This window comes from Xenopus tropicalis, chromosome 7, assembly GCF_000004195.4.
Source record: "Xenopus tropicalis strain Nigerian chromosome 7, UCB_Xtro_10.0, whole genome shotgun sequence".
NCBI lineage: Eukaryota > Metazoa > Chordata > Amphibia > Anura > Pipidae > Xenopus > Xenopus tropicalis.
Window position 1 is genome coordinate 80,984,120 of NC_030683.2, and position 23,732 is coordinate 81,007,851.

The window sequence follows — 23,732 nt, forward strand, 5'->3', positions numbered from 1 at the left end:
TGCCCTGCACTGGTAAAACTGGTGTGTTTGCTACAGTAACACTACTATAATTTATATGATAAGATGCTGTGTAGCTACGGGGGCAGCCATTCAAGCTGAAAAAAAGGAGAAAAAGCACAGGTTACATAGCAGATAACAGATAAGCTCTGTAGAATACAATAGTGTTTTATCTGTTATCTGCTATGTGCCTGTGCCTTTTCTTCTTTGAATGGCTGCCCCCATGGCTACATAGCAGCTTATTTATATAAATTATAGTAGACTTTCTGAAGTAAACACACAGCTTTTACCAGTGCAGGGCAGCAGCACATTATATTTTAGTTACTTTTATACACTTTCATTTTTTGGTGTTACTGTTCCTTTAAGCATGCAGACTTGGCCCTCTAGTGACCAAAAGAGGGAAACCAAAACAATATAAAGACTGAGTCCGCAACCATCAAAAAAAGTTAAAATTAAACATCTTTATTGTAATCCATTAAAACAAATCCCATGTATACAGCCTGACACGTTTCATGCTAATCCAGCACTTAATTATAGGCTCAAAGAGAGTGATTATTTGTACATCCATAAATACATGGTATAAAGCACACCCACCTGATTTCAAACCAATCAATGTAGAGCAACTAACTACCCCTCAATTGCAGACATTACCATTCATTAAATTAACTCTATCCAGTAAAAAAATTTTTTAAAAGTTACAAAATGAAGATACATAAAATGTAAATGCACAATAAGTTTTTCACACAAAGCAAGTAACATCAAAAGTAACGCTCAAACCTAAGGGTATACGTGTATTAAGATAAAAAATCCAAAACACTTCACGTTTACGGAGATGGGTATGGGTATCTCCTCCTCTCCTTCCAATTTTTGTTCAGTTGCTTGTACTGAGAAGAATTTTCATCACTGTTGTTGCAATGTCACTAGACACTTTGCAGAGTGCAACAATATAAAAATAAAAACTTTTTATCAGTACAAGCAATTGAACAAATAAAAACTGGAAGGAGAGGAGGAGATACCCAACTCCGTGAACGTGAAGTGTTTTGAATTTTTTATCTTAATACACGTATACCCTTTAGGTTTCAACTTTACTGTTGATGTTACTTGCTTTGTGTGAAAAACTTGTTTATTTACATTTCATGTATTTTCATTTTGTAACCCTGTGGTAAGTATTTTTTAACTTTGGTAAAACTGACTTTTTACTGGATAGAGTTAATGAATGGTAATGTCTGCAATTGAGGGGCAGTGAGTTGCTCTACATCAGTGCTGTCCAACTGGCGGCCCGCGGGCCGCACGCGGCCTGCGACCCCCCTCTGTGTGGCCCCCCACCTGTCTGGCTGCTTTGATGGCTTACCTTTGAGTAAGCATTAAATGGTATCAGTACTGAGATTAACTGGCCCCCTGCATGGTTCTCACCTCAGATTCAGGCTGTAATCCCTCTGTATTGTTTAAAAATGTAATCCCCTGTGTTTTTCACACCTTTTAATACCTGCATTGTTCACCCCCTGCAGTGTTCACACCTCAGGCTCAGGCTGTAATCACTCCCATTGTTCACTTCTTCACACCTCAGATATAGGTACTGTAGGCAGAGTATGGCACATACAGCCAGCATAGGGCAGGTAGAGTATGGCACACACAGGCAGCATAGGTCAGGGAGGGTATGGCACACACAGGAAGGGTAGGGCAGGCAGAGTATGGCACACACAGGCAGGGTAGAGCAGGCAGAGTATGGCACACAGAAGCAGCATAGGGAAGACAGAGTATGGCACACACAGGCAGGGTAGGACAGGCAGAGTATGGCACACACAGACAGCATAGGACAGGCAGAATGCTGCCTTTGTGTGCCATACTCTGCTTGCCCTATGCTGCTTGTGGGAGGTGAACCTGGCAGGGGTTTGTTGTGGGAGTTTGTTAGCAGTTGGAAATAGCCATTAAATGGTTCCTAAGGTGTGTAATTATGTACTGGGGGTTGCTCTGCTATCCACAGGGGAGGAGGAGGCATATGGAATTTAAGGGTATATCTTAATATGACATAATTCTTTCACATATGAATGATGGTTGATATCCCCACAGTAAGGACCAAGCATTTGGGATTTTGCTGTGCTACCACCATTGTGATAAAATAGGTGTGGTTTGAAGTGGGTGTGGTTTCAAAAAGGGGAGTGGTCAAAACTGGCTTCCATTAGCGGCCCTCCACCATGTATGCTAGAGAAATTCTGGCCCTCGGCACCGTAGAAGTTGGACAGCACTGCTCTACATTGATTGGTTTTAAATCAGGTGGGTGTGCTTTATACCATGTATTTATAGATGTACAAATAATCACTCTTTGAGCCTATGATTAAGTGCTGGATTAGCATGAAACGCGTCAGGCTGTGTACATGGGGTTTGGTTTAATGTATTATAATAAAGATGTTTAATTTTAACTTTTTTTTTAAGGTTGCGGACTCGGTCTTTATATTGTTATAGTATAATAAGCTCTATTTATCAGGTACAGTTCTAGTTCTTCTGTATTTGTATATAGGGGAGATAAGCAATGGCGTTTGCAACACTTGAGACTATTGGTCATTAGTTACATAGGGTTGAAAAAAGACCAGAGTCCATCAAGTTCAACCCATCCAAGTAAACCCAGCACCCACAACCCACACCTACCAATCTATACACTCACATACATAAACTATAAATACAACCACTAATACTAACTGTAGATATTAGTATCACAATAGCCTTGGATATTCTGAACTCATCCAGGCCCCTCTTAAAGGCATTAACAGAGTCTGCCATTACCACATCTCTAGGAAGGGCATTCCACAGCCTCACTGCCCTCACCGTGAAAAACCCCCTACACTGCTTCAAATGGAAGCTCCGTTCCTCTAATCTAAAGGGGGGGCCTCTGGTGCGTTGATTGTTTTTATGGGAAAAAAAAGAACATCCCCCAACTGCCTATAATCCCCTCTAATGTACTTGTACAGAGTAATCATGTCCCCTCGCAAGCGCCTCTTTTCCAGAGAAAACAACCCCAACAGTCTAACCTCATAGCTTAAATCTTCCATCCCCTTAACCAGTTTAGTTGCAGTCTCTGCACTCTCTCCAGCTCATTAATATCCCTCTTAAGGACTGGAACCCAAAACTGCACTGCATACTCAAGGTGAGGCCTTACCAGGGACCTATAAAGGGGCAAAATTATGTTTTCATCCCTTGAGTCAATGCCCTTTTTTATACAAGACAGCACTTTATTTGCTTTAGTAGCCACAGAATGACACTGCCTGGAATTAGACAACTTGTTATCTACAAAAACCCCTAGATCCTTCTCCATTAATTCACTTTAATTTCCAGTTTTGCCAAATCTGCATTTGTTGAACAGAGGCCGATGGCATGGCTATATGCTGGCTAACCTTTGGAGACCAGTATGGGATTACTTATAGTTTTTGCTTTATTTAGGGGTGAGGCCCATATAGTGTGTACTGGGGGGGAGATCAGTCCTTAAAATGGCTTACCATAGGTGGTATAGAGCATCCTTAGACGTTTAGTATCCCTAGCCTTTTTTCAGTTGTGATCCACACTGAGATGTAAAAAGTTTTTTGGGGGTGCCAAATAAGGGCTGTAATTAGTTATTTGGTAGCCCCGTGTGGACTGCTAGCCTGCAGGCTCTGCTTGAAGAAAAACGGTCTCTGTGCTTCCAAAGTTTGTCTCCAAGCCAGAGATTTAAAAAGGGGCACCTACTTTAAGGACACTGGGAGAAACATCTAAGGGGGTGGTGAGCAACATGTTGCTTCTGAGCCACTGGTTTAGTATCACTGCTCTAATGCATTATCTAGGCCAGTGCTGTCAAACATCTGTGGTACTGAGGGATAGATTTTTCTCTGGCCTACATGTTGCAGGGCTGATAATGGAACAGAAGAACAGGAACAGCACCTCTTGTCTTTGTAGATTAAAATGCCTTTATTGCAACATTTTTTTGGGGCAAACAACAATAGCAGCTGTTTCAGGTCACATAAGACCCTTCTATCAAGCTTGATAAAAAGTCTTATGTGACCTGAAACGGCTGCTATTGTTGTTTGCCCCAAAAAAATGTTGCAATAAAGGCATTTTAATCTACAAAGACAAGAGGTGCTGTTCCTGTTCTTCTGTACCAGGATATGCCGATGGAAATTGGCCATTGGGGAACCTGCACTACTTCTAACTAATCACAAGGCTTGGTGCTGACTACTACTCTCCAAATCGGGCTGATAATGGAAGACAGTTTTCACCACTCCCCCCCATTTTTAATTTTTTTAAACCACACCTATGTAATCACAAGAGCTTTTAAGATCATACCTACATTAATGATGGTAGCACAGCAAAAACCTAAATGGTTGGTGCTCACTGCAGGAATTCTCTTCACCTTAAATACATTTATTATGTCACAACCTTAAATCCATATGCTGCCGCCTTTCCTGTGGGTAGCTCAGCAACCCCCAGCACATAATTACAGACCTTAGGGACCCCCTAACAACGACTTCCAAATACTAACAAACTCCCAGAACAAACCCCTGCCAAGTTCACCTCCCACAGGCAGCACAGAGCAGGCAGAGTATGGCACACATGCATGGTAGAGCACAGCAGGCCATGTATAGTACATAGGCAACATAGGACAGGCAGAGTATTGCACAAGAGCAGAGCAGGCAAAATAGGGAAGGAGACAGGGAAACTTTTCATGAATACACAAGTAACTGATCAAGATCACTCCAATAAGAACAGTTTGTACTGTACTATGTACAGGACACAATATCAGCACTGCTCCTACAGTCTGAGGTGTGAACAGGTAAACAATGCGGATGCCTACAGTCTGAGGTCTTAGAGCCTGAATCTGAGGTGTGAATAATGCAGGGGGCCAGTTAACCCCAGTACTGATTCTATTTAAATCTTAGACATAAGTAAGCAGTCACACCAGCCAGACAGGTGTGGGGACACAGGCCAGATGCAACATGTGCGCCCACCAGTTGGGACACCACTAATCTAGGCCAACTTGTTAAGCTGGCCATACACGCACCGATGATATCTTTGTACGATATTCGCTGTGTGTATGGCAACTCGGCAAAGCGACCGATATTGCGGAAGGCTGCGGATAACGGTCGACTCGGTGCCATTGAAGGCGCCTGAGCAAAATCAGGGCTGAATCGGCAGGAGGAGGTAGAAATCCTATTGTTTCTACCTCCATATCTGATGATTCAGCCCTGAACGTCTGTGGAGGGTGGGAACGATCTTTTGTGAGACTGATGGTCACACGAAAGATCAAAAATCGCCACCTTTAGAGCTGTCAAATCTGTCCAACTACGCTAAAAGAAACCAGACTGTGAACTTGATTTGAGAGAATCTGATTATACAGCACCTATAAATATTGGAAGTTTTATTGTCGTAGGACACGTAATTTGGGTTTCCCCCCCTTGTCACTGATTAATAGACTTCCATATCAAAGTGTAAACAGGTCTCTGCAAAGCAATTTAAATTGCATTGAAAAGACACAAAACATTGCTTAAAGGGAACTATTATGAATGGGAATCTGCTTACTCTGGCTAAATTCTGACAGGCAGCTTGTGTTCTAAACAGAGTGGCAGGGTCCAACCATTCTTGACTGACAAGTTCAACCCCCACCTACCCATCTTTCATGATCTGATAGAAAACCTGGAAAAGACTTTGAAGAAGGTCTAAAAATTCAACCCAATTCTCACTAACATTGTCTGACACTTCATTATCTTCTCATTTACCTGTGTCACTAACAAACAACTAGAACTTTATTTCTTAATTAATAGAAAAACATGAAAGAAACCACATATCACTTGCTTTTTGAGCAGCAGTAATCAAGCAATTTAGCACAAAGGCCCAGCAATTTTAAACATACATGCCAAGTAAGCTGGCAGGTGATGCTGGGAGTTGTAATAAAACATTTTATTCCTATAAAACTACAGTCTACCTTTTGTATAACTCATAAATGTTGATGGAACTATAACTTGCGCTACTGTTTGTGCAATAAAATTGTAGTCACTCTTTATATGTATATAAGCTAATCAATAGTATAGCCAATTCTTAAAGGAACAGTAACACCAAAAAATGAAAGTGTATAAAAGTAACTAAAATATAATGTGCTGCTGCCCTGTACTGGTAAAAGTTGTGCGTTTACTTCAGAAAGTCTATAATTTATATAAATAAGCTGCTGTGTAGTATGGGGGCAGCCATTCAAAGGAGAAAAGGCACAGGCACATAGCAGATAACAGATAAAGCACTATTGTATTCTACAGAACTTATGTTATCTGCTATGCAACCTGTGCCTTTTCTCCTTTTTTCCCAGCTTGAATGGCTGCCCCCGTGGCTACACAGCAGCTTATTATATAAATTATAGTAGTGTTACTGTAGCAAACACACCAGTTTTACCAGTGCAGGGCAACAGTGTATTCTATTTTTATTACTTTAAAGCTCTTTTATTTGTTGGTGTTACTGTTCCTTTAAGAAAACATGGACTGACTATAGCAGAGTAAATGCTACCTACTGACCAGGTGGACCTGATTAGAATCAGCTGGCTAATGAAAAAACCTAAAAGCCTGGCTAGTCAGTCTACAGAAGAGCTCTGACTAAGACAGAGAGGTGTCTGATTCAACATACAAAAGTCTATGTGCCTGTACACACAGTTGCATATGCAGAGGTCTGTAATATTGCTGCAATTGATGTGTCGCCGTCACTGGTATGGAGGAAGTCTACTTTATACACTCTTTTGTTACACCTGTAACTGGCTATTGAATTAAGATTTGTATTGCAGGAGAATTAAGCCTGCTGGTGAGCAGCCCAAAAACCCAAATGCAAGAGCCTAAAATGCTGTGTATATGAAAGATATAAACTGCTTTACGGTTATAAACAAAACAAATGCAGCTCCATTAGTACCCAGCCCAGATCCATTCCTTTACTTTCCCTTTGCACATGTTTGCTTTTGAGGGGTGTGGCCTCATGACATGCCATAGCACAGGGCTGTCCAACTGGCGGCGCACGGGCCGCACCCCACTGTGTGTCGCCCCCCACCTGTCTGATTGCTTTGATGGCTTACCTTTGTGTAAGCTTTAAATGGTATCAGTACTGAGATTTACTGTCCGCCTGCATGGTTCTCACCTCAGGCTCAGGCTATAATCACCCACATTGTTCCCCTGTTCACACCTCAGACTGTAGGAGCAGTAGAAACCCACAAATAATCCCTGCACACTACAAAAAGAGCATATACTGAGGTGGTACTGCAATTAAAATGTTTTTTAATATATAGTTATTGTGCAAACTGTAGGAGCAGTGCCAGCACACAGGCAGCATAGGGCAGGCAGAGTATTGCACACACAGTAAGGGTAGGGCAGGCAGAGTAAGGCGCACACACAGGCAGCATAGGGCAGGCAGAGTATGGCGCACACACAGGTAGCATAGGGCAAGCAGAGTATGGCACACACAGGCAGGGTAGGGCAAGCAGAGTATGGCACACACAGGCAGGGTAAGGAAGGCAGAGTATGGCAGGTTTTTGCTGTACTACCACCATTAATATGGGTATGGTCATGTGATAACATAGGTGTGGTTTCAAGTGGGTGTGGTCTAAAAAAGGGGAGTGGTCAAAACTGGCTTCCATTATCGGCCCTCTACCATGTAGGATGTTAAAATTCCGGCCCCCGGCACCACAGAAGTTGGACAACACTGCCATAGGAAATCAGCTTTCACGCACACATTTCTGGGTCACTAACAGACCAGGGAGCCAGAAATTCTGGAAGGTGGGGGATGGGAGGTTGCTTTAATGCTATAACTTAACGGTGCAAAATTGTCAAAATGTTTATCTAGACTTTATATCTTCATTATTAAAATAAAAAAAAATAGTTCCACTTTAATGAAGTCTCACTACACTTGTCTATTTTACCTGACAAGTGGGAGACTGAAGAGAAAAACAAAAAAAAAAAAAAAAATGTATGATCCAACAAAATTGAGGTTTTTTGTTTTTTTTTTAAATGGGAAAGCATGGTTTATTATAAGCACACCCCCTGCATGTTGTTGGCAGTACTGCATCAAACCCTGTTCACTCCCCATGCCACATGACTGAACAGAGAAACATTGTGTGGAAGGGTCTGTTGATTTTAGCAGAAAAGATATGGCAAACCAAATTACAGAAAGACCCCAGGTCCCAAGCATTCTGGATAACAAGTCCTATACCTGTATATTATTTTTTTTTTTTTTTTGCTGATCATAGATTCTACGATCAGAACCACTTAAGTGCAGAGGCAAAACACAGGCTTTTACAGCCAGTAATTTCTTCATTCCCCGTCCCTAGGAAATAAGCAGTAGGAAGAGACAAGAGGCCCAGGGGCCATATCTATGCCATGACAACATTTGACATGGGGAAGTGTTTTCACATTTTTAGCACCCCCAGAGATCACACTGTTGTTCAGCAATTACATTTATCACCAAGCCCACTAAGGAAGCAATATTAAAATCTTTGAATCAGAATGTAGTGGGGCACTGCTGGAGGAAAACCTAAGTTCATCCATGAGTGACAATTGGAACTTTGGTTTTACACTTGGGTGCTCCAGCCACGAGGCAAGTTGAGAAACCTGTCTCAGGTGGCAGCGCCCCACAGGTTACCAGTGAAAAGGTAAGCACAGGGACTGCCATCTTTTTGGACGACAGTGTGGCAGGGGAGGCTGAAATGGCAATTTACACTACATTATTTTAAATAGTAAACAAAACAGGCATTTTTCTCAGAACAGTTTATTTTTTGTAATCACATTTACACAGAAAAATTCTCCAGTCAAGAGTCCAATTCTAAAGAAAAAAAAAAAGAAAAATTAATTGACAGCTAAAATGTTTAATATTTACCGCTAAATCATATTAAGCAAAGTTACAGGTTTAATATTCCAACATAATGTAGACTCTTAAAGCCACTAGGCTGCACAGTTAAAGCTAGCCTACTGTACACTTACTGATGCCTAATGGCCAGGACTGAGCCCCTCTCCAAAGCTGCACCAATTTCATTTTAAAATCTGCTCAGGGAAAAAAACTGTACAATTTTGATCTCAGCCACAACATGCTGTTACACTAACTTCCTTCAGGTACTTATTTTCTCCCTCTGTCAAAACACATGCTGGTAGGTTAATATGCTATGCAATTGCCAATCAATTGTGTTTTCTTGCACGTGATGCAGGTTTACATGCATGAGCACCTTTTCTGTAAAGCAGAAAGTAATAGATTGCTCTTCAAAAAAACGATAATGAAGCATCTTAAAATTAAATTTTCTACAAATGGAAGTGATTTAGGAGGAAATGGCAATGTATTAAGGGGGCAGCATATTCCCTCAACATTAGTTTAATGAATAGGGCTTATGGGGAACATTTTGCCTATTGTTTCATGAAAAATAAATACTTATATTTCTATGGGCTAAACTGGGCAAATAGCAGAACTGAAGCTAGTCCTTTATTGTGTGTACTGGTATTATATTTACTGAAGCTAAGCAGGGAATCTGAAGCTACTCCCTGTTGGTCCTTGCAAGGCAGATTAATTAACAAAAGCCCCAGATGTTAAGTTGAATAAACTGTATCATTCGTCTTTAAGGAATCATGGCAGCCCATGTTATGTTCATAACATGTTTTGTTTAAAGCAGGTGATCGGAAAACGTGGTACTGGCTCTGCCAGGCTTATTTATCAGTATGAGAGTTTGTGAATTAGTGATTTTCTAAATCGCATATCAAATGCACACTTATATTCTTAATGGGGTAAACTAGTGCAAATAATAAAAAAAAAACTTTAATACCTCAAATTTGAGTTTACAAAATCAAAACTTGAAAACCTTGAATTAAAAATACGGATTGACTTTTGCAAAGGACAACGCAAATTGACTTCTATAGAAACTCACGGGCTTTTAGATGGCAAATTTTTACAATCAAATTTGCATTTTTTTTGCACTTAACAGATATTAAAAGTTTGAGCCATAACTATAATTGGCACAAAAGATAAATAAATAAATGCAGAGGTTAATAAATCCCCCCTAAGACTGAAGCCAAATGGAGAAAATACCTAGCTAGGTGGTAATTTAAAGGGAGATATGGGGTGATCACATTTTGAAACTATGACTAAATGGCTGATATGGTAAATAGTATACAGTATCTCACAGATCTTTTGTTGTTCACTTGCATGGTGAACAACAAAATATGGGTTTGTATAGAGCGGTTTTAGCTTAAAGGGAAAAAATGCAGCAGTGAAGATACAAAGTAATGACCAACAGTAATATGTTTTGTATGGTTTCTTCAAAAGGTAAAATTGTTAAACTCACCGAATTAAGACTCTTCTGTTCCTGCAGGAGCATCTCCTCCTTTAGTATTTCTAGTGTAGATAACCTGTGCTCTATGTTTTGACACAAGTTTTATTAAACCTGGGGAAGGACACAATAATAAAAGAAAATTACATAAGCTATAAACAGCTGTTTTGATCAAGTTCTTTCAGGTTTCATGTACTAAAGAATCTCACAAACTGCTTAAAAGTCAAGACCTGGGAAGGTTTCTTACCTTTGTTGAGCAACTCCTGCAGTGCAGCTCTGGCCAGTGAGCCCCTGATCTTAAGCCTCTCAGAAACAACAGCGGGTGTGATGAGCTTGTAGTTGGGAACCTCCTTGCACAGCTTGTCATAAGTGGCCTTGTCAAAGAGCACCAAGTTGTTCAACTTGTCTCTCACTTTCCCCTTGGACCACTTCTACTCAGGAGAAGAAAAACAAGGGCTTATTTGCTGTTACATACAAAGTAAATAATACACTCCCACTGTAATATCTGTCTTGAATTGTCTTATTTACATTACACTTCATCCTATTATTTGTGATGGAGAAAAGATGGATACTAAGATTTAGCTTTAAAATGATATATCCAAGATTTCACCTTTAGATTATTCGCCTGCTATAAATCTTCACTATCGCCCAAGGCAACTTCGGGGAAACTGAAGCGACGTGTATGCCATCCCACCAGCAAGATTAGTCGCCTGCAGTAATGAAGATTTATCGTGGACGACTTATCTCCCCATGTGCCACTGTCCTTAAGCATTTACTTCAAGTACTACATAGAAAGTGATTTCCAATACCAAAGAAACAAGACTACAAAGTGAAATGTCTTATGAAATCGAATGTCTTAACATTGAACATCAGGTACGTACATCTTTATCACAGGTTTCAATAAGATGTGACAAGTTACATCACTGCATTGTAAGGATGCAGCAACCATATTAATGGAAGATTCCCTGAGAATTGCAGGTATATGGGTGGGCAACAATAAAATGCAAAATGCCAATTGATCCTTCAAGTCATCTGGCAAAAATGGACATGCAACTTGAACAATGACTACTCCACACCATAAGTGAAGGAAGGGCATCAAGTGCAGACATCATCCAAATGAGAAGAAATAGTGCTTCTTAGCTGCTGTCAGTTAACCAGTACAGTTGATATATCTAAGCAGTTGCAGGAAATTAATTTAAGAAAAGAATATTGGAAGTCTTTAATAACCGTGAGAATAGTCTTACCTTCTTCTTGGCCTTGCCTCCAGACTTGTTAACTGGATCTTTGTCCTTCTTGGCAGATTTGCCAGCATCCTTCTTCTTCTTATCGTCCTTTGGCGGCTAGATGTGAATTAAAAGAATTAAGCAAAACTCAGACTCTGATGCCTGAAGCAGTGTGCAAAATGTCCAAATTGGAGAACAATTGAAAAGCCAGTAGAAAGAGTAAACATTAGTGACTGTTTTTAGCTATAAACACAGTAGTATTATGTTGGGCACCTAAACATTATATCAGGCTGCCCCAGTTTGGGTACCTACAAATCCAAGGGCAAACTAATGTCTATACTGTATGGTAATTATGGTTACCATATTTTGCAGGATATACCAATTTCCTATATTTTTACATTTCTTTCCCATTAATAAACACAGACATCAAGTCATTTTACCAGCTCCCGGGCACCCATAACAGTAATATGTACCCAAAAATGTAAAGAAAGAAAAACATGGTATGGTGGTGTTATTATCTGACCAGTTTAAGCTAAGTAACTCCTCTCTAGCACTAGGAAAGGAACGAGATTCCCACCAAGCATATAATCCCTGTATCTCATAATGAGCCATTTTTTGCCACACCAACTAAAAACTTAAAATTAATTCCATAGTTGTTAAAACGTAAGAATTGTTTAAAGGAAATATACATCCCGGAACAATGTATGTCTCTACATAACTATATTGCATAAAACATGAACTCACCCGTAACTCAACTCATTTGTTGCCACCCCTACTATCTATCTTTATGCTGTCCCTGCACTCATGCGCCGTATCACTAAATGGCATGATAAGGTTGGCGACCATATACGAGCACTGCACTCACGTATAATGAGCAATGACATTTTATTCCCTGAACACGTGGGAAAGCAAGTTGCTTCCCAGTCCTTGCCGAAACTCGGGGCCGCTCTAGTCACAGAAAGGCCTTTTAGAAGATGCACCAGAATACCCAGCATTAAACGACATCGGGCCTATGAGAATATACAGCTGCAATCGCGCGTCCCACACACGATTTAGAGCCATGAAGCGTTTAATGAGAATATGTTTTTATCGCCCATATCACCAACCCCTCTCCATTCCAATTCCCGGAGCCCATCGGAATGTTTTCCTGCTCTCTGCTCTCACCATGCTGCTGCTCCTTCAAAGATGTCGGACAGAAAGGAAGAGAGGCCGCGCAATCAGGCCGGGAGAACCCGTGCGGGGCGTGTTCTTCCGCCGGAGCGCCTACAGCTTGATTTGGCTAGAAACTACGATTCCCAGGATGCTCTTAATGTCACGTGATCATGTGCGCCATGTAATGTTTTGCTACAGGTTTCTAGACTAGGTTTGGTCAGGATGATTGTACCTAAATACTATCGATATAGTGTGGAGATGGTAATGCCACTGTAAAAATAAGCCATTTTAGCCATTTGCTTTCACAATAGTGCCATTAGCAGTTTGGGCGAACACCTCTACTGTTGACATAGGGATGCTATTTTAAGCTTATTATGGCAGGGGGTGAACACCGAAAAATGTATAATCTATGTAAAACTATCAGAAAAATGGGCTACGTAAAGGACACAAAATAACGACAACTCTCCTGTTATTAATCCATTACGAGACATAATGCAATCAGTTGAGATAAGGTACGGGAGACTACATATCCCATCATGCGCTAGGACCAGAAATGACGAACCAGAGCTGTCAGGTGGTTAATGAGACCTGGCAAGATGGCGATTTTTAGTGTATATGTCGTGAACAAGGCTGGTGGGTTAATTTACCAATTGGACAACCAGAGTCCGCGATCGGAATCCGAGAAAACCTTTAGTTTTCCTTTGGATCTGGTGCTTAAGGTGCACGATGAGCGAGTTATTGTGTCTTTTGGCCAACGTGACGGAATAAAAGGTAAGACGACAAGATGTACTTGAAAAACATATTTATCTCCTTAGGCAATCTCCTAAGGGCGTTAAAATAATTTGGACCATTGCTACGGAAAACATCATAAAAGGACGATTTTGCCCCTATAAATTTATGCTAACTTAGTTACGAAATTATTAAAAATTCCATAGCTGTTAAAACTGAAGAATTGTTTAAAGGAAAACTATACCCCATAGCAATGTATGTCTCTATATAAATATATTGCATAAACCAGTTCATATGTAAAACCCTGCTTTACTGGAAAAAAAATGAACTCACCCCTAACTCAACTCATTTTTGCCACCCCTACTAACCTTTTGCTGTCCCTGCACTCATGCGCCATATCACTAAATGGCATGATAAGGTTGGCGACCATATAGGAGCACTGCACACACGTATAATGAGCAATGATATTTTATTCACCTGAACACTGCTTCCCAGTTCCTGCTGAAACGCAGAGCCGCTCTAGTCACAGAAAGGCCTTTTAGAATATGCACCAGAAAACCCAGCATTCAACGACAATCGGGTCTATGAGAACATGCAGCTGCAATCACCATAAAGCGTTTACTGAGAATGTTTTTTATCGCCCATATCACCAACCCCTCTCCATTCCAATCCCATTACAATTCTTAATTAAAAAATTAAGAAAAATCTACTTTTTTAGTAGTATGTGTCATTGGGCAATCCTAAATAGAAAATTAACAATTTAAGTAGTAAGGGCTCTCATCTTACAATTTACAGTGCACACAAACAAACCAAGTTAACAGATACATGTTAGGTCACATCAGCCAATTAATGGACAGAGTTCTGTCTTTTGCTTTTGGTCAGGTGATCTCTGAGGGAACTTACAGACCATCACAAAATGGTGGCTCAAAGGAAAAGATATAAAATGGGCAATATTTACTCTCTCTATGTATGTATGTATGTGTATATATATATATATATATATATATATATAATTATATTCCAGTAGGTTACATCTGTGGCAAATGGCAGTGCTCTATTTTGTAGCATTCTCAATGATTGGTATCGTGATCATACATCCCATACTCATTAAGTGTAGATAAGAGGGGAGAGATTTGACTATTAAGAGACTTGACGATGTGAAATACTTGTGCATTCCATTCTCTCCTGTAGTTGGACATGCTGTGCTGTCTATTAACGGGATCGATGTGAATGGCAGATATACAGCAGATGGGAAAGAAATTTTGGAATATCTTGGTAACCCTTCTAACTATCCGTTGTCCATTCGGTTTGGTCGACCTCGGCTCACTTCCAATGAAAAGCTTATGCTGGCTTCGATGTTTCACTCGTGAGTAAATTTGTAATGCCTATTTTTTATTTTGCAACAGTCTATATTATGGGACAGTGACAGACGTAGGACAGTTTTGAGCCCTATATCATCATAAGGAAAGTTAGTGCCTCACCACCTTTAGTTTTATCAGCTTGGTACTATTTTATACAGATGTATTTTTGTAAAACAAGTACATTTATGGTGCTGTAAAAGAAAATTCTAGATTTGGACAAACAAGTCATTTTATTGTGTGGAAAGAATGATGTCACATACAATAGCACGCTAACCCTCAGCACAGAGTGTGGCAAGTGTATGGATGGCACACTAGTAGGTCATTCTTAAAGCAACCGTCTTAAAGTCGGGAGAATGCTGACTATAAAGTTTTTGGTGGAGGAGAAATAAAGCTCTGGTGCAGATTTTCATGGACCCAAATACTTACAATGATAATTACATTCTTCCTAGTTTGGTGCAACAATTTGGGAAGGCCATCTTCTGTTTCACCACATAAATTAAAGTCTGTTTTTCCTGACTGGCTTGCATGGAAATCTGACCTCAAATAATTGAAATAACTGTGGGATAAATATGATTGTCAGCTGTTAGCCAGACCTGAACCTTAAAGGGGTGGTTCACCTTTACGTTAAGTTTTAGTATTTTATAAAATGTCCTATTCCTAGCAACTTTGCACTTGCCCATCATTATTTATTTTTTATAGTTTTTGTATTTTTTCTTATATTTATTTAGTCTTCTACATCTTTCCAGCTTTTAAATGGGGTCTCTAAAGCCAGCAGCCAAAATACTATTGCTCTGTGAGCTTACAATTTTATTATTATGGTTACTTTTTATTCCTTATTTTTCTATTCAGTTCCTCTTATTCATATTACAGTATCTCATTTAAACCACTGGATGGTTGCTAAGGTAAACACGATCCTAACATATTAATTGATCAGGAGTGGCAAAACTTTTGAACACCACTGTGTTAAATGTATGTCACCAGTATTAAATGTATGTTTACCAGTATTAAATGAATGTTTACTAATGCAAAGAGTCTGACTGGTAAAATGGGAGAGCAGAAGCTACTAGCGTTGGAGCGGAAATATGATGTGATTGGTGTTGCTGAAACTTGGTTGAATGAGTCGCATGACTGGGCAGTTAATATTGCGGGTTACACATTGTTTCAGAGGGACAGGGGCAATAGAAAAGGAGGAGGAGTGTGTCTGTTCTCTAAGCAGGAATTAAAAGCAAATATTAAGGAGGAAGTGATGGGGGTAACAGAGGGAGCTGAATCCTTATGGGTTGAGCTTCTAATGTAAGTGAGGAGGAGGCCCAACTCCTGTTGCAAATAGAAAAGGCTGCTAGTTTGGGGCAAGTGAAAATAATGGGGGATTCTAATTACCCTGATATTGACTGGAGCCATAGTACTGCCAGGTCAGTAAATTGGAACAAGTTTATAAACTTGCTGCATGACAACTTTATGTCACAGGTTGTTGAGGAGCCAACCAGGAACCATGCTATATTGGATCTAATAACCCAGAGCGTATAGCAAATGTGCAAGTGTTTGAACCCCTGGGTAACAGTGACCATAATGTTATTTCATTTGATGTTTGGTGCAGGAAATAAATTTACACTGGGGCAACAAAGACACTGAATTTTAGAAAGGCAAATTTTACCCCATAAGGGCAGCACTTCAGGGCATAGATTGAGGCATTATGTTTTCTGATAAAACACAGAGCAGAAACGGTTGTCATTTAAAATATTAAATCATTATTGTTCTCAATTTATTCCATTAATAAGAAAAAGTAGAAGTGTTAAGTCAGAGGGGACAGTAGCTGCGTTTAATGAATATAAACACTATAACAAGTGTTGTAAAACAGCAATCCGGAAGGCTAAGATAGTAAATGAGGAGCGCATTGCGGCAGAGGCCAAGACTAACCCCAAAAAGTTTAAGTATATTAATAGTAAAAGGATGCAGGTTGAGGGTGTGGCCCCATTGAGTTATAGTAACAATATGGTTACAGTGGATACAGAAAAGGCAGATGTGCTTAACCAGTTCTTTTCTTCTGTGTATACAGTAGAGGAGCCAGAGTTCCAAGTCCCACCCAATAGCTGCACTGTTGCCTCAGCTCCAACTATGCAGTGGTTGACACAGGATATGGTGCTTAAAGGGTTACACAAGATAAATGTAAACAAGGAACCTCGGCCAGATGAAATACACCCTCGGGTACTGAGAAAGCTAGGGTCAGATTTACAGTGGCCTTTGTTTCTGATATTCTCAGACTCTCTTTCATCAGGTATGGTACCTAGGGATTGGAAGAAGGCGAATGTCATTCCTATATTTAAAAAGGGAGTAAGATCTCAGCCTGGCAATTATAGGCCCGTAAGTTTGACATCCGTGGTGGGCAAGTTATTTGAAGACTTGTTAAGGGAACACATACAAAATTATGTACTGGAGAATGGCAATTTGAGCAGTAATCAGCATGGCTTTATGAAGGACAGGTCATGTCAGACCAATTTAATTGCTTTTTATGATGAGGTAAGTAAGAAGCTGGACAGTGGGGATGCAGTAGATTTAATCTATTTGGAGTTTGCCAACGCATTTGATACTGTTCCCCACAAACGACTGCTTTCTAAACTAAGGTCTATTGGTGTTAGTGAAGTCATTTGCACATGGATAGAAAACTGGCTACAGGATCGGGTACAGAGGGTGGTTGTTAATTGTACATTCTCTACTTGGAGTAAGGTTCTCAGTGGGGTCCCTCAGGGTTCTGTACTGGGTCCAATTTTGTTTAACTTGTTTATAAATGACTTGGGGGAGGGTATTATAAGTAATGTATCGGTGTTTGCAGATGACACAAAACTCTGCAGACCAGTCAATTCTATCCAGGGTGTGGCATCCTTGCAGCAGGATCTTGACCAACTGGCAATCTGGGCAGCTAAAGGGCAGATGAGATTTAATTTGGATAAATGTAAGGTCATGCACCTGGGATGTAAAAATATGCAAGCCACTAAGTCCCTTAATGGGACTGCACTAGGCAAATCCACAATGGAGAAGGACCTTGGAGTCCTTTGTAGATAATAAACTTGGCTGTAGCAAGCAATGCCAGGCAGCAGCTGCAAGGGCAAACAAGGTTTTGAGCTGTAGTAAAAGGGGCATGGATTCTTGGGAGGAGGGGGTTATTCTTCCCCTTTACAGAGCGCTGGTAAGGCCCCATCTAGAATATGCTGTTCAGTTTTGGTCTCCAGTGCTTAAATGGGACATTATTGAATTAGAGAGGGTCCAGAGAAGGGCAACTAAGCTGGTAAAGAGTATGGAAAGTCTCAGTTATGATGAAAGACTGGCCAAGTTGGGTCTGTTTACACTGGAGAAGAGGTGCTTAAGAGGTGACATGATAACTATGTATAAATATATAAGGGGATCATATAATAACCTCTCTAATACTTTATTTACCAGTAGGTCCTTCCAACGGACATGAGGGCACCCACTCCGTTTAGAAGAAGGGAGGTTCTGTTTAAATATTCGGAAAGGATTTTTTACTGTGCGAGTTGTGGAATTCCTTCCCCGAATCAGTTGTGCTGGCTGATACATTATATAACTTTAAGAAGGGGCTGGATGGCTTCTTAGCAAGTGAGGGAATACAGGGTTATGGGAGATAGCTCTTAGTACAAGTTGAGAGGCTTCAGATGGGGTTTTTTGCCTTCCTCTGGATCAACTAGAAGTTAGGCAGGTTATATATAGGCATTATGGTTGAACATGATGGACGTACGTCTTTTTTCAACCTAACTTACTATGTTACTATGTATGTACACTGACCAGATAATATCCAAAGTGTTTTGTGGAAGCAGGCTTAGATTGCCCCATCCTGTCAATATGCGTTCATGAGGCACAGCCTGACTCTCTGCAAGCTAGTATTGCAACACAGAAAATTGTTAAATACAAGTAAACACATTTATGAGTAGATAAAAAAGCAGAAAAACAGTAATAAATAGACATTCCAGTGAAGCAGAACTGGCGACTTAAAGGGGACATGTTGCTTGAAAAACAATATTGTGCCAATGAACTGTACACCTCTAAATATAGAAGAAATGTGCTTTAAAAAGTAGCGTTTTGGGCTAACGAAAAAAACACACTAGACCCGCCCATCTGTTCTACTTCCTGCTGCCTCCTTTCCCAGGCTGTGCAGGGGACTGGTGGCACTCGGCACACTGCAATGTAGGATAGGAACCAATCAGCAGCTAGGCTACATGATAGGGAACTGAAGCCTGCCTGTTTTTGCTTGTTTGACTGCAGGGTTGTAATTGGCTAGTTCCCTCCTACTGTGTTTCTGGCAGGGGTTGTTAGGACATGCCCAACTTTCATTTAAAACATGGACAGGAACCATAGAAGATCTATAGCAGGGGTGGGCAAAACATTGATCGCGGTCCACCAGTCGATCTCCCGTGGATTTCTGGTGGAACGCATTGAAGCCAGGAAGTGCAGTGCTTCCACAAGCTTATTAGATATGGGTACGTATGCTGCGTTGTGTATGTATGTGGGGAGGAGCCAAAAGTCGATTGCCGGGGGAAAAAGTCTGGGCACCCCTGATCTATAGGGAGCTCCAATAAGGGGGCCATTTTTAAAGAAAGAATTTTTAGACCAAAGTTAAATCAGCACCATATATTATTCATAATTGCCTACAAGATTAGATGTTTTTAATTTTCATGAATGTGCCCCAAAGTGTTGAACAGATGTGCACATAGTTTATTGGGCTTTGTGGTTATTTAGTGTAGAAGAGTGACCACTTTTCCACTAAACTGTATTTACTTCTTTTTACACTATTACCCTTGCCAGTACGTGTAACTGGCATCCTAAGCCACATGAGGCAATTTGCAAATTGTAGAATGAATTACTTTAACCCTTTAGAAACTAATTCATTTTTATATTTCAATACAATACAGTTAGTTTTTAAAATATTTTTATTGCTTTTAATTTAACACAAAAAAAGTGTATACATGCAGAAGAAAAAAGTAGGTAAGCAAAACAAAGTGTAATAATGTACATTAATTCTTGAATCAATGAATGTATACATGATAATATTTCTAAGTACAGTTTTAAAAGTAAAAACTGATTTGTTCTTGGTATTAGCAGTTTTAGAGGTGCATGAGAACGCGTTCTGCATCCCCAGTGTTGCGTAGAGATCCACACTGCCTTACTGTGTTTTTCTTTTGTCTTATACAGATTGTTTGCTATTGGATCTCAGCTCTCCCCCGAGCCAGGAAGTTCTGGCATTGAGATGTTAGAAACTGACACATTCAAGCTACACTGCTTTCAGACATTAACTGGTGAGAAAGCATGCATATGCAAATATATCCTTATGTATAATAAAACTGAGTGGGCATGGGTTCTGAGCCAGAGCTGGGGCAAAGTAGTATTGGCACCCAAGGCAATACTTCTTGGCCTAGTGCCCTTCTTATCCACTGTCACTACCTCTGCAAGTTCAGGTCACACACACCCTTACCCACCACTTGGTCTGTAAGTTTATCTACTTCTTGCACCATTTCCTTCCATTTTGGCCCCAGACCATGCAGCATAAAAACTAAGTGGGCACTCAGATAACAATAGGTTACCTGAAACCAGTTCTAATGTGTAATGCTGGCTCCTTCTGAATACTATACACCAATATAACAATATATAATAAATAATATAATAAAATTCATTGTGGTAATGGACAGAACCAAAATTAGAAAAAAGTTGTCTCTGTCCCAATATTTATGGACCTAACTGTATATTGTCTTTTTTAGGTTTAGTTATTAAAGGAGAAGGAAAGGCTAATAAAGAGTTAATCTCAAGCTGCAGGCATACCTTCAGTTGTCTCAATAGTGCCCTTAAGTCTCCCCATATTTCACCTGTTCAGAAGATCAGAAGCCAAACAGGAAGAAAAAACGCTGAGCTGTGTAAAGAGGGAGGGGGGAGCAGGAGAGAGCAGAGAACAGAGAGCTGCACGTCTCTGGCACAGGAATTACAGACACAACAAATCTTTTTTCTGAGAAGTCAGTGCAGCATTTCTGTTAGTGTTTATGGCTGTATTTACATAGACCTTTCTGATAAAGCTTACTTAGTTTTTACCTTTCTTTCTCCTTTAATCTAAATTTCACAATTTCCTTGTTTTGTTTCAGGCATTAAGTTTATGGTTTTGTCAGACCCCCGCCAGGCTGGAATAGACACTCTCTTACGCAAGATCTATGAATTGTACTCTGATTATGCTCTTAAAAATCCATTTTACTCTCTGGAGATGCCCATCAGGTAAGGAATAGAGCTGCACAGCAAAACAAGTCTTAATTTATTCCATGATCACTGATATTTGGTAAATGCATAAATGATTTGGTGCATCCCTTATAGTCCGCAAAAGATTTGGATAAATACCAAGTAGAAGCCACAACCTAATTTGCATATTGAAATACTGTCATTTGGGGGAAAAAAAAGTTGCCTTCAAGTCTCAGGTGCTTTAAAGACATGTACCTTTTTAAATTTTGGTTAAGCAATAAAGATTGTTCTGGACTTGAATCCTGCACAAAGTCCTCAGAATATGGCCAAATTATGAATTCTGTAAATATAGTGAATTAAATGGCATATTTACATTAAAAAGGAATGTGTATTTTTACACATCTAGCAACTTGTCATCCAACAGCAGGGCTGAAAATGAGATTTGCCCATTGTCCAATTGTTTGCAGAACCAAGCAGGTATTTTCCTAGCTTCAACTTGAAGATTTTGCTTGAAATGGTCATTTTTGTTGGACAAAATCGTACTTTTGAATGATCGTTTCAGGGTAAGCTTGATCCTACGATAACTAAAGGATCTTTTATATAAAATATTAGTGTATGGCCAGCTTTAGGCTAATTCAAACAGCAATAAGTCAGCACTTCACTGGCTTAAAGGGCTGGTATATCCCCCCTGTTAAACATGAGTGCAATAAACAGGGTTTGTACTGTACATACTTTATACCTATTGCCTTTTGTTTTTTGTTATTTATAGAGCAAACAAAGGCAAACAGGGATTTTAAATCTACTTCATGTTTGGTCCTTACTAGGCAGATAAATACCAGTATACAATCCCCTCCCTTCCCTTTCTTGTGCCTGTTTAGTTAGCATTATGCAGGAGGATTATCGGTGTACTTGTAATCTAATTATGTAGCTATTGATTTTTTTTTGTGACAATAGAGAAAAAGTATGCTTGACATAAACCGGATTTATTAAACTTATATTGAACATTGGTAAACTGGCCATTTAAATACATTTGTGCAAGCCCCTCAGTGGTCACCCCCCCAATGATGTTTAACAAGGAGAAGCTTGGATAATAGATCCAAGTTATAATTACTTTATTTAACATTTATTGGTACTGTTGTGATATGTGAATTTTTAAAGGATTTTTAATTTGGATCAGCTTAATCAGTGTGCTGTCCATACTTCTCCACTGTGAGGCTAATAGCATACATGCAGATTAAGTTACTTGTATTCAGGATACTAAATGTTATGTCTGTGTGGCCTAAGCTTAGTCAGCTTTCCAGAAGCAAAATATTCTATTTTTTTTGAAAATTAGGAATGTCACATTGCCTAGTAATAGATACATTTTTTCTTGCAGTAAAGCCTTCTGTCTGTTGCAGGTGTGAACTCTTTGACCAAAACCTCAGATCAGCTTTGGAGGTATCAGAGAAAGCAGGAACATTTGGACCTAGTTCGTGAGCCTTTCTAGGACAACATTCATTCTGAAAAAATTGTACAGGCTTAGTTTTAATGAGAAGTGGAAGAGAAACTACAGTTTTTAAAAGGGACCTAAACTGTTAAAAGTGGTTCTCTGCAAAATTGCCAGCTAGAGTAAAGAGCATTATGGCAAACTGGGTAGACTGTATATATTGTAATATTAAATGCTTTAAAGTATGTTATTGTAAAAATGAGTTGGAAGACACATCTTCCTAACATGTTACCTGCACTGAGATATTTAATGTACTGTTTAACATCTTTGTAAAATATACAACTATTCTGTAAAAAAAAGTGACTTGCTGTTTTTGTATTCTTATATTTTTCTTAGTGAATTAAATGGGTGGCTCACCTTTAAGTTTGTTTTTAGTATGTTATAGAATGGCCAATTGTAAGCAACTTTTCATTTTGTCTTTATTATTTTGCTGCCTTCTTCTGACTCTTTCCAGCTTTTAAATGGGGGTCACTGACCCCATCAGCCAAAAAATATTGCTCTGTGAGGCTATCATTTTGTTGTGATTGTATTTTTTTACTTTTGTTTCTATTCAGCCCCTCTCCTATTTATATTCCAGTCACACACAAACCCTAGCAACCAGATAGATTCTGAAATTCCAAACTGGAGAGTTGCTTAACAAAAAAGGGAAATAGTAAAAAAAAAAATGAAGACCAATTAAAATCTCAAAGGTAAACAACCCCTTTTAGCACCTGTAATTAACAGAGTTTTTCATTTCTTAAATGATAGTTATTCCTAAAAGGGGTGGCAAACCCTTTTGTTTAACATGAGTTAAGAATATAGGACTTCTGATAAAAATGCCTATGGTATAGTTAATATTAACCCTGGTTAATTCTTGAGCAGAGCAAACTGAGAAACTGAGTCTTTAAATTGTAACTGTCATGAACACACAAACATTTAATATTGTCGGGTTCTTAAATTGGAGAAAAGAAAACTACATTATTTGTCTCTTAGCAATGTCTTCTGAATTAGAGTGAGATTTTTATGGCGAGGTCAAATACATCTATGGTGTATGCTCTGTTTGCCTAGACAATGTATTAGAACTGACTCAAACACAAAGCTGCATATAGATAGACAGCTGAGAAGTGGAAGAAACCATACAGAATTATAGACTGATTAGCCAATATAAACAAACTTTCTAGATATAACCACACATTTAACCCTTTTACTGCCAAAGACGTACGGCATCGCAGTAAAAGCCTTTATCTGCCAACGACGTGCGCCGTACTTTGTTTGGCAGATAA

General features: G+C 39.5%; 2 protein-coding genes across 3 annotated transcripts; one reads left to right on the forward strand and one right to left on the reverse strand.

The window, feature by feature from the left end:
- Nucleotides 1-8,735: 8,735 nt before the first annotated feature.
- Nucleotides 8,736-12,716, reverse strand: rps25 (ribosomal protein S25). Its single transcript, NM_001005084.2, has 5 exons — nt 12,682-12,716; nt 11,539-11,634; nt 10,542-10,725; nt 10,310-10,408; nt 8,736-8,805 (listed from the first exon to the last, which is right to left on the reverse strand). The coding sequence occupies exons 1-4, from the start codon at nt 12,682-12,684 to the stop codon at nt 10,314-10,316; spliced, it is 378 nt and encodes a 125-aa protein (NP_001005084.1). The 5' UTR covers nt 12,685-12,716; the 3' UTR covers nt 8,736-8,805; nt 10,310-10,313.
- A 138-nt stretch (nt 12,717-12,854) lies between these two features.
- trappc4 (trafficking protein particle complex 4) lies at nt 12,855-22,769 on the forward strand. Of its 2 annotated transcripts, none has more exons than XM_018095427.2 (5): nt 12,855-13,440; nt 14,590-14,764; nt 19,959-20,062; nt 20,897-21,023; nt 22,360-22,475. In XM_018095427.2, the coding sequence occupies exons 1-5, from the start codon at nt 13,251-13,253 to the stop codon at nt 22,385-22,387; spliced, it is 624 nt and encodes a 207-aa protein (XP_017950916.1). In that variant the 5' UTR covers nt 12,855-13,250; the 3' UTR covers nt 22,388-22,475. The 2 variants fall into 2 exon arrangements, with proteins under 2 accessions (XP_017950916.1, NP_001136377.1); NM_001142905.2 differs by having other exon boundaries at nt 13,250-13,440; nt 22,382-22,769.
- The last annotated feature ends 963 nt before the right edge of the window (nt 22,770-23,732 follow it).